This window comes from Myotis brandtii, unplaced genomic scaffold, assembly GCF_000412655.1.
Source record: "Myotis brandtii unplaced genomic scaffold, ASM41265v1 scaffold36, whole genome shotgun sequence".
NCBI classification, from domain to species: Eukaryota; Metazoa; Chordata; class Mammalia; order Chiroptera; family Vespertilionidae; genus Myotis; species Myotis brandtii.
The window spans coordinates 6,216,495-6,228,456 of record NW_005363836.1 but is presented as its reverse complement, the minus strand read 5'-3'; the positions used below and the strand labels follow the sequence as shown (position 1 = coordinate 6,228,456).

The window sequence follows — 11,962 nt, the reverse complement described above, 5'->3', positions numbered from 1 at the left end:
CATGCAGGAGGCAGCCGATCAATGATTCTCTTTCATCATTGATGTTTCTATCTCTCTCTCTCTCTCTCCCATACTTTTTGAAATCAATAAAAATATATTTAAATAAATAATAAATAAATAAATAAATAAATAAATAGTGGTAAACAACATGGACAGAAAGGTATTTCTAAGCTAGTGGAAAGATGTACATATCTGGAGGATTATTAAGTGCAGGATTCACCACAATTATCAACACACATTTCTTAATTATTCTAACTCTAATTGGAATATATTTTGGTTTTAAGCTATTAAAAGAGATAGGTCTTTCACTAAGATCTAATAGTGTTGCTCATGCCCTTCTTTAACAATGTACACATGGACGCCACAGACCCTACATATGTGGATAAAAATGGGAAGGAAGTACATTAAACATTGCATATACACACATCTGAAATGTATGAAAAAATCTGCAAGGAAGTACATTAAATTATCAGCAGTAATCATGTCTTGGTGGTAGGTTTATGAATAATTATTCTTTTTTTTACCTTTTGCCATTTTGAGAAGATCAGTGTTATGCATTTACAACTGACTGGGGTTAAGTTTGTTTGCAGAACCAGCGCTCTGGCTCTCTGCTCCCTTCTCTTTCTCAACCTGCTATCGTGGGGATAATGCAGAGGAAGCTTTTTCCAGATAGAAGGCATTCCATGACCTCAACTATGGTCTACAGGCATAGTTTGCATGAAATACTACTGTGTTTTGGTGTTCACATGTTGGCAGGATACCCTGGAAGATATGGAAACTAAGATTCTGTCCCTTTTCCATATTTCAAACTTCGAAAGCGTGAGACACCATCAGAATGTTCTCTGGGCCCATTAAGAATAGTCATGTATGCCCTGGCCAGGTAGCTCAGGTGGATGGAGCGTCATCTTGAATACCAAGATTGCAGGTTCGATTCCCGGTCAGGTTACATACCTAGAATGTGGTTCAATCCCTGGTCAGGGCGCCTACAAGAGGCAACCAACCGATGTCCCTCTCTCACATCGATGTTCCTCTCTATAGAAAAAACATTTTAATAAAAAACATATGTTCAGGTGAAGATTAAAAAAAAATAGTCCTTTACTTGGCAGACCAATCAGCATTAATATTCAAAACTCCCTCTACAACCTGAGCCTTTTGGTCATAGAGGGGAGTGAGCTATGGTATTCATTCCAGAGAAACAAAAACAAGACACAGTCCTCGTCTGAGGAACTTATCTTTGACAAAGTGGTTCCTGTTCTGTTATCAAACAGCACCTCAAGTCACATTCAAATGTGATAATGTCAATACCTGCGACCCCTGTGTAAACACTGCACAGCCCATGATAAGCCACCCCCTACATGCTTTTCTAAAACTCAGGCAGCATTTCATGTCTCCATGGCCAGAGAGCCCCTGTGAGAACAGGGAAGGAGCACCTGATGTTACATCTCACTCTGGTCCTTATTCTTGGTCCTGGGTCTAGCGATTTCATCTTAACACTTCACTACCACAGGGGCATTCCATTGGGAAATCCTGTTCTCAGTGAGAGCTTTTATTTGACTTTTATTATCTGACTTTTATTTCTGAACTTTTGGATTAAAAACCCATCACATTTCAAACTGAGCCAAAACCACACACCGTTGTTTAATAAGGTTAAGGAGCATGATTCCTCCAGGGATTTGTGATGGCTTATTATCTGACTTTTATTTCTGAACTTTTGGATTAAAACCCCATCACATTTCAAACTGAGCCAAAACCACACACTGTTGTTAATAAGGTTAAGGGGCATGATTCCTCCAGGGATTTGTGATGGCCAGAGCATCAAGGCAAAGCTCCGCATGGGGCGTTGGTGACAGGGAACACACAGATTCCTGTAATCCCTTTTCCCTTTTCCAGGATCTGGAATACAAGCACAATGTTATCATTTCCTGCACTTTGATTGTTCAAAACTTGAAACAAGCAGAATAAAAATGAAACGAGCCAGCTTTATGGTTTGCAGTACAGAGTGGAAGCAGATACCACTCCAGGTAATTCGAGAAAACTTGGAAATCCCCAACAGCAGCCTGGCAGGTGGGACATTGCCAAGTAACCATAAAACCAGAGTTCATTCAGATATATAACATTTTGCTCCCAACCAAATGAATGAATTAGGAATCAGACTCCCTCTTGGCAAATTTTACATCACTTTACGGCCAACTTCCTTCTGATGCAAGGGAAACAGAAACTTTTCTTTTCTTAGAAGTTGTTAACAAACTTAACTGATTTAAAAAAATGATAATTGCTCGCTCTGTAACTATGTGGGAAATGAAAGGAGAGGAAAGTACTCTCTACCCCATACTTCCAATGGATCTAGACCTGGTAAGATTTATTATGCAACAGCCTCCCTTGACAAGGTTATTCTAGAATAAAGTCTCCCCCAGGAGAATTGTTACATCACAAAGTTTCTTCCAGCACATTCATTCCACACCCCACTAGTTCTGCTGCAGGTGGTGGGCTTAATTCCTGCCACAGCTAGCATACAGTATGGAATCTCCACAAACAGCTTGCTTCAGCCTTAGCCATAACACCACTGTTTCTGCTCAAGTCATATGTGGTATTAAGATGCACAGTGAGGTTCAAAATTAGAGAAAGGTGGAGTGCCATCTGGGCTCATCCTCAAACTCTCTTCACTAACTACCGAGAGGCAGTCTTGAACCACTAACTTTCTGCTGTTTGAGAGCGGCATTCAGACCATCTGTGCCAACACATTGGGGTGGGCAATCGCAGAAAATTGAGGGTGGCAGAAACTTTAGGTCCCTTTATCCTCTGGCCACCAGCATCACTTAACGAAGATCACAGCAACAGTCTGTCTGCTAATTGGTCCCTCTTCCTATAACCTAAGACCTGTGTCACACCGAAGCCAGGGTGATCCACTGGAATACACATCTGATGGAGTCACTGCTCTCATTTCCCCTTGAAAGACTTCCCCAAAGCTTTCAGGATAACATCCATCCCCATAGCTTGTAAATATTTCTAACCAAATCTTCCCTATAATTTTGTGTTTACCTGCCCCTCCTCATAGATGTAAGTTTTGTGGAGTCAGGCATCACACCTTATTCACTGTTGCATCTTCAGTCCCGAATACAATGGGAAATATATGGTAGATGCACAATATTATTGATAAAATGAGCGAATGAATGAATCTAGTTTAAGCTCTTTTTTTTACAGACAAGCTCAGGCCAAGAAGTTGCATGCCTTGCCAAACACTCACAGGTAAAAAGTGATCTGGCAAGTACCAGAGCATGTCCTCTGCCTCCTCTGACACCCATACTGCCCTCAGAGATGGGCATTCCTGTATCTCAGCACCTGGTCAGACGCTCAGGCAAGGTCAGCAAATGCTACTCTGTATTGAGAGAGGAACCAGAAATTAATTGTATGTCACAGAGGGGAAGTCCTTCTGCCCCTACTTATCATTCCTGTCATTTCTATCATTAGTAAGTCTATTAGCCAGACTTGTTTAAATCTCTTCCTATTACATATAATTACAACAGGAGTCCGTTCACCTAACATTCAACAAAGATTTACTGAGTTTGATGTTTGTAAGTTACAGTTTTAGGTTCTGGACATACAAGGATGTATAAGTTATGTTCCTGGCCTGAAGAAGTCATGGAGACAAGCATGCAGATGAATCATCACAATATTGTTTCATTAGAGGCATGTGTAAGATGCAGAGACTACTTTAGCACTTACAAAAATATAGTAAATTATAATACGTATTTCCTCCACTGTGATTTTCCTGTGGGTAGGAACTAGGTCCTTCCTTTCATTTTCTCCGTGTCTAACACATAGTAGGTACTCTGTCAATATGTGATCGACTGCTTGATACATGGATAGCTTAACAGAATGTGGGATCTACACTGCACAGAAATTGTATTTGGGAAAACTTTAGAAAGAAGATGCTTGAGCATCTTAATGAATGATTAGTTCTTTACCAGGTGGATAAAATGAGAAAGGAAATTCCTTGATGGAGGAAAAGCAGGTAAGTGTGAAACCGCAAGCTGTGTTCTCAGGGTGAGTGGAGCCTGAGCCGAGGAGAGCTGTGGGAGGTTGAGGTTCAGGAAGTAGGGCAGGGAGACCCTACGGGGGCTTTGGGGGCCTTCCTATGGGGTCTGACCTTGATGCTCTAGGCAATGGGCAGCCATTAGAAGCATGCAAAGAACATGAACAGATCTGTAGATTAGTCAGTGGAGAGGTCCCTTATGTGCAATTAATTTCCAGAATATGCTTTCTCATAAAAAAAATGTTTTAGTTCTGCATCTCAGTCTGCCAGAGTATCCTCTGAGTCTCCGAGGCTCCCAGGAACACTACAGATCCCTTCTTAGCCATTCAAAGAGAACAAAATAAAAAGTTTCCTTTTCATACTGATCTACAACTTATCAACCTTACTTTTCCTTGTCATAGATAAAATGGTTTCTTATTTGCCCAAAGTGGTTATATCTTGGAGTAAGTATTCCATCTCAGAATTTAGGGCGAGTAGATGATTGCTTGTGAAATGGCAGTTCTTCAAACCCTTGGTTAACTGAGTCTCCTTACAATGCTTTCTTCCCCGCTGTGGAGAAGGTAATTCAGCCAAACGAGTGGTCTGCTCATGGCATTTTCTGTTGGTTTGGTTTACTTTTTAAAGGCAAAATCCACCCTGATTTGCAAATTGCTCCATTTACACAGGTAGCGTGGGTTGGATGCAGCTTTTAGAGTACCCATTGCTAAGCCAGTGGTTGGTGGAAGAAGCTCTTTTTAACTATCCAGAAGCATATTCTCACATTCATTTCAGAATAATATGATGTTCAAATATTTATTTCTTTTCAATAACTGGGTAGGCTTTGGCTCTTCATTTCAATAAATTCTATTCAAATAATGTGGAGTCACTGCTTAGGATATATTGGCACCAAATTTCCCTTACGGTAATGATATTCACATCAGAGACCCACATTTTAGTCTCAGCTTTGCCACTAACCCACAACTTTGGGCAAATCACATGGCCACTCATGAATTCCTTTCGATATATTTTTTTATTTTTCCTTTTAGCTCTAAAATTCTGAGTATGTTTTAAGAGATCTGACAAGTACCAGAATGAAGAAATGAAATAGTTACAGAACTACAGATTGTGACAGGAGAAATAGTTATTTATGATGTGCAGCTATTTATTTTCAGGAACTCCAAATGGTCAGAAACTCTGAATGTAGGCTTATTTTGCAAGAAATTTAAAATCTTTATATAGATATACTTATTGATTCAGCAAATTTTATCAAAGACCTACATTATTAAAGGCTGAGAATACAATGACAAAAAATAAAGAAAAAAATTCCCAGCCTATAAGAGCTGATTGTCAAGCGGGGAAGGCAGACAATTTTTGATAAGAAATAACAAATAACCAGAATAAGTATTATCATGGGATCCTGGCTCTGAAGACAAACATACAACTCAGCTTTGACCTGGGCTACAAGTCAGAAAAGGTTTCCCTGCGGATATGCTGTCTAAACTGAGAATGTACATTCTGTGACTTTTATTTGGGAAACCAAATTGGATGGAGCCCGCAATAAAAATATTTATTTGCCCCAGACTCAGAGTTTAAGACTAAAAGTGCTTGTGAAGAAGAATCTGAATACATCTCATAAATGTCTCGACCCCCAAGTTTTGATCAATCATTTGATCATAAATTTACCGACTCCCAAGCCAAATCTTCTCTTGAATCAAGTTCAGGAGGTATGGGTAATAATATCATTATTTAAAATATAATCATTCCTTGTCTTTCAATCCTTAAGATCCTCACAGCTGCTCAAAGAACATAAAATAGGCTTATAGGAGGTTTTCCGAATGATTCGTTGATTAATGATGGGTTTTAATTTTTCAAAGTATTTTTTTCATCTTTAATCTCCCTTTACCCCAGTGTTTGAAGGACAGGAATTCTATTGTGCTGCCACTTGACCTTGGGGTGATAAAAAGTCCTCTCTAAAAAAAATGCCAAGATTCCAGGACAGATCTGATTGCAAATATTCTGTCTTGTAGCCAACACAATTATATTCGAATTCATCATACCACAGTTATGAGATTTGGTTTGAAAAATATGGTCACCATATATTTCAGATAGTTAAACAGGGTAACTGGGTTAGCTCCCTTCAAGAGTCCAGGAGACCCTTTGCTATACCAAAGAAAAGCATACAGAGGTTGTATATATTTTACATAAAATCAATCCACTTTGAAGTCGCTTTGCTATCTAAGTTGCTTTGTAATTATTCATTGGATGCCATATACTAAATAATATATATACAAGCACATTTGTATTAAAAAGGGCTAATAAATAACTAAATTTTAGTTTGAAAGTTTTATAACTTCTAAGATAATAATAGTATTAAACCTATTTTGTAAAAGAGGTCAAAGAAATTGCCTCTTTTTTAGTCTCAGTGTCTTAATTTATTGTTTCCTGGCTTCATATTATTATTCAGAACTTGCTTTATTATTTAGCCTTTCTTGTTTCTTTGTCTTTTCTCTCCAATTAGATCAAAGGTTCTTTGAATATAAGGACTGTGTTCTTTCTCCAGAATACCCAATGTTGCAACTATTAGGCCTTCAATGAATATTTACTAAGGACTATGATTAGTTAAGAAACCCAGAAACAAATTAGCAATAGAACTACACATGGTGATGATTAAAAATGTTGCAAATGATGATTTTCAAATTTTAATGTGCACAAGAATGGTAAAGAAAGCCTGTAAAAATATAGATTCCTGCCCAGCCGATGTGGCTCAGCAGTTGATTGTCATCCCAGGAACCAAGAGGTAGCAAATATTGTGAGGTTGCGGGCTCGATCCCCAGGAGGGGGCACGCAGGAGGCAGCCAATTGATGATTCTCTGTCATCATTAATGTTTCTATCCCTCCCTCCCTCTCCCTTCCTTTGTGAAATCAATAAAAATATACATATTTTTAAAAATGTAGATTCCTAAACATCATTCCCAAAGATTCTTATGTTTTAGGTAATTTCTTCTTTTTCCTTCCCATTATTATTATAACAAATTTAAGAATGATGAGACATACCAGGGCCTTGGGGCTGCACTGATGTTTCTTGTAGAGAAAGAACTTAACATAAGATGAGGTAGCTCTGTCCTTCTTGACATCCTCCTCCCACCCCCACCCCCACTTCCTACTTTCTTTCAATAAATACTTATTGTGTGCCCAGTAAGTACCAAATGCTGATCTAGGGCTTGCAGTTAAACTGGTCAAGAGTCCAGGAGACCCTTTGCTATACCAAAGAAAAGCATACAGAGGTTGTATATACTTTGCTCTCACAGTGCTTAGATTCTCTTGGAGGAGGGCAAACAACTGATAAGTAAACTTGAAGATTATTTCAGAAAGTAAGAATTATGAGAAAAATAAAACAGGCTGATATAGTAGAGAATGATTGTTAAGGAAGGGGCTCTTTAAAGACTGTTGAGGAGTGGGTCACAAGAAGTTGACATGTGATCTGAGGGCTGAATGACCAGAAGAAATCACTATGCAAAAGATCTTGGGCAAGAGATTTATAGAGAAAGGAAATAACAAGTGCAAAGGTCTTGAGAAGAATGAGTATTCAAGGATCAGCAAGGAGTCCAGAATGCTTCGAACTTGAAAGGGAGCCAGGCTAGACTCATCCAACAGGTATGGCCTGGGCTTTGACATGGAAGTATCTTGGGATTCCTCCTGTGGGAAGCTGGATAAGTACTCCTTGCTCTCATAAAATTAAGGAAGATTAAGTATTGTAATAAATGTTGTATAATCAATTATCCCATTAACAGTAACCACATTATCATAGCTCCTTACCCATGAACAAATAGTCCACGTCATGTTTCCTTTGGTTGATGTTTTGTGAAAACAGGGTTTCATTATCAGTAGTCGATTATACTTTGTACTACTTGAGTACTGAAAATTAGCTTGCTTTGGATCTATTTAAAATCCAAATTATTTATAATTCATCGGATGACTCCAATACCATAGAGTATAATTAACGGTATAAACTTGTATTTGAGTATTTACATACTTTTCTAAAAGAAGAATACTTATGCCATAATTTCAAAGTAAGTTATATGGCATGTGCCCCCTCTCGCCCTTTTTTGGTTTTGAATTATTTTCTAACTCTTGCATTGGTTTGTCGTATTTCAACTGGACATCTAGCAATTAATAATTATAGTACTATTACCTTTAAGCAGTTTGTTTTGCTTGAATAACTGAAGACTGATGGAAGAAAAGAGGCAGAGAAAGAAGCAAGAAGCATGTTACAGGTATGTATAAAATCCACTCCTGGGAGCTACTACTGAAGCAAGGAGATAGCAGCTTGGCTTCAGACCCCATTGATCACTGCCCTTTTCTAAGCCCTCTCTGAAAAGGGCAGTCCGGGTGACAAATGGGCCTTCTGTGATAAGGGCTCCTGTCCACTAGAAATGGGAATCAGCTCACAGTTTCATTTCACAGAGTCCACCAGATGGCAAATAACTTTATCTGCCCAGACCAGATCCGGACTGGAAATAGAATGGTGCTCCAGGCCCCTTCCCCTCTGCTGGGAGACTGGAGGTTTCCTCAGAGGGTTGCTTGATCGAGTGTACGTGTGTGTGTCAGTTTGGTTATATATTATGCTGCAGTTCTAAATGCAGAAGATTCCCCAAATTGGCTTCTTTGCTTCCGTCTGGCCAATAAGGTTAGAATCAATGGCTTTTAAAAACGGGAACCAAGAAAGTAATGTCAAGATACAGATGCAGTAGCTGCAATGACAGACGTGTAAGAAGGTGGAAATAAACTGGTGAAACATTTGTGGGGAAAGGTCTGGGGGAGAGGTATTGGAAATGAAGAGAAAGAATCTAACAACAACAAGAACGAAATGCCTTCATTATCACAAGGAACTCCAAGTAGCCTTCACTGGGTCCTACTGGAATTACAATTTCAGCATCATCTGTAAAAGAGGACGTAGGAAATATGACCATGGAAAGTGATATTTTAAGCTTCAACACATATTGCTCATCACTGACTTGACTTGCAGCATGTCTTTCAACAAAGGCGTACAGTGATTTAATCTCAACAGCAATTTAGTCTGCTGCTGCACGAGACAAGGCTATCATTGCAGACAGGCTGTAATTTGTGAAAGTCAGGTGCTTGGGCTTAGGACCACCTGTTGAATTTAATCTTGGAGTTATAATGTTAATACCTTCATATAACGGAACAGAAACACTACATGTTTCGCCGACTCTGGGACCTCTGGCCACGGAGATGTGAACAGTTTCCTAAGTGGAATCTGTAACTCTCCCCAGATTCTGTAAATCAGCGGCAGATAAAAAGTCTGTTGGAATTCTGATTCAATATGCAGCAGCATATGGCTTGGTGGTCATCACACTCAGCACATCCTATAATTTTTCTAAGGCCTGATGTGAGAGTGAAGACAAAAAGAGCAATCAGAGTATCATCTGGTAATGTAACAAAAATAGAAAAGCTGTCATTTCCTACCCTCCCCGGTGTTAATTGAAAAAAGAAAAGAAAAGAATTCCTAGCAATATTCTAACAAATCTCTGCCTAAGCAAGATATAGGAAGATCCCAAAGTAAACATGATTAGACAGCACCTTTTGGAGAGGACAAATATTTTACACATGCACATTCAGACAGCCATCAGACATAGAACTCTGCCTAATTGCTAGCCAGCTAAATAGTAACAGTTAAGAGGGTCAATGATTGCATTTTGAGCAGAAGTTTATGTATAGCTCCGTGGGACAATTGGGAGGATGCCTAGAAAGAGGCATAGGTTTTAAGGTTTGCCTTTGTTCCTTTGCTTGGGTGGGGCAAACCCTGCTGAACCCTTTGGGTATGGAATTTTGAGACATATTGGTTTTCTATGAAAGAATTTCATTACTATTAATTATCTGCAAAGATTTTCCTGGTCATGTTTATAGTTCTCTGCTAACAATTTCAAGGATATTCACACATATTTATCATGCCCACAACACTTCAGAATTTATAAAACCCTTTTACTACAGATCATCTCACTTTCTCATACAGAGTGTCAACATTCCTTCCAGAAAAAGAGCTGTCCTTCATTTTAATGAACTAAAGCTCTGATACATTGAAAATGGAATACGACCTATTTGTGTGAATAAACACTGTTTTGCAAACATGAGGGCATCATATTTTGCCTTAGGCTATCAATGCTCTTAGCTGGTGTCCAGCAGAAGAGCACAAGGAGGAAAGTATTAGGAATATTTTCCCACAGGCCCATCAAAGCTCTCAGCAAATGTACCTTCTGACACCCTGTTAATCAAAACTCCACCAGTGCTAATACCATTTCCAGTAAACAATAGCTACGTTCAATATATTCATCATTTCCAGTTACACATCCACCCACAGTCAGAGGCCGATCTCTAAACTTTCCTAGAACTCCAGCCCTTACCAGTTGCTCCCACATGCAGATACAAAGTGTGTAATCAATCAGCAACTTAGAAAATTGCAGCTGGAATTGTAAAACTGATGAGCCTCTCTACTTTTGATTTTGAGTCTACCACAGCCCCCTCCCCCTAATCACATTGTAATGAAATCTCTTCCTCTTTTCTGCTTCTCTGAATTCTTCCCAGTGCAAGTTCCATGTTTTCAAAGAAACTTCCATTGATCCTTCCAGTGAGCAGTGATCTATCTTTCTCATCTCTGTACCCAACAGTACTAACAGTTTACATCTTGCATTTCCTATACACGTATATCTATCAGTCTGTCTATCATCTATCTATCTATCTATCTATCTATCTATCTATCTATCTATCTATCTATCTATCTGTCTATACTTCATGGTATCCCCCAACCCCTAACCACCACCCCCAAGAATGCAAAGACCTCTAAAGGCTGAGTCCTGCCTTAAATTCTTTTGTACCTTCCAAAAACCCTTAGCATTATTCATTGCACAAATGAATGGAAATGTTTTGTTTCCTTTAAAAAGTTTGGCTTTTTCATGCAGGGTAAGAGCAATCTTTCCACACAAAAGGAGTACCTGCTAACTATCACTTTGGTCCACAACCATAAAATCTAGTAATATAAAAAGCAGATTAGTTGGGTGGTTTCAAGAAATCCTCTAGCTCTACAGAGCAGACACAGAGTGGAATTGTGTTTTAATCAAAATATATTAGCAGCTTCAAATAAAGCGGAATGCATTTAAACTGTCTTTTCAGAATCAGAAAACTTGATTAGGATTCTCCCAAAGGCTTCACACACTGAAACCAGACACTCATTATTCCAGGAAGAGGAGGCTCAATTTAAAAAATTTATCTTATTAATTATTAGCCAAGCCAGCCAGCAGCTTCCCGGGAAGCCAGAGGAAAACAGGCCCTCAACGATGAGTTTCAAGCCAATGGAAGCTGAGTTGGTGCCTCCAACCTCGCGTGTCTGCCTGGGCACCGCTCTCCAGGGCTGTGGCAATTCTGCCCAGAGCAACCGAAGCAGAGATCAGAGGGGAGTCTTTGAGCCTGAGCAGCGGCCTCACCCTCTGGTTCACGGTCGGAGGAACGCCAGGGCTGCTACTAGCGCCATTCCGGGTCAACTCCCACAAAGGCGAGACTTGGCAGCCAAACCCTAGGCTTCCGGAAACCAGCACGCACCGGCCCTGCAATTCTGGGGATCAGAGGGTTCAAGTTCCAGGGCCCATTCCTGTTAGGACATTGGGCTTTGGGGTCCACTCATCCCATCCCTATTCCCTGGAAAACTTTGCATCCTTTTCCAAATAGGAATTCCTATCAAGTAGGAACCATCCCACCCACCCAGCGGGTCCACTCCCCCTTCCGGCCTCCGAACGGCACCTACTCACGGCGCCTCCCAGCCCCGGGAAAGAGGGCAGGGTTAGGTGTGCGGGATTCCCCAGCCGGGTGGCGTGCGAGCGGGCTAGCGAGCTGTCACCTTGTGGTCCGCTACGCCAAGGTATCCGTCCAGCGGTCGCG

The 11,962-nt window shown here is 40.1% G+C and overlaps 1 protein-coding gene across 1 annotated transcript in view; it reads right to left on the bottom strand.

Moving 5' to 3' along the window:
- The window catches only part of ST6GALNAC5 (ST6 (alpha-N-acetyl-neuraminyl-2,3-beta-galactosyl-1,3)-N-acetylgalactosaminide alpha-2,6-sialyltransferase 5), a gene marked incomplete at its 5' end in the record, with an annotated part of 167,111 nt that extends 155,154 nt beyond the window's left edge, over window positions 1-11,957 (bottom strand). Inside the window, one exon of the mRNA XM_005871964.1 lies at window positions 11,922-11,957. Within this exon, the coding sequence (XP_005872026.1) occupies window positions 11,922-11,957 (36 nt within the window). The remainder of the gene's footprint in view (window positions 1-11,921) is intronic.
- Window positions 11,958-11,962: the final 5 nt, after the last annotated feature.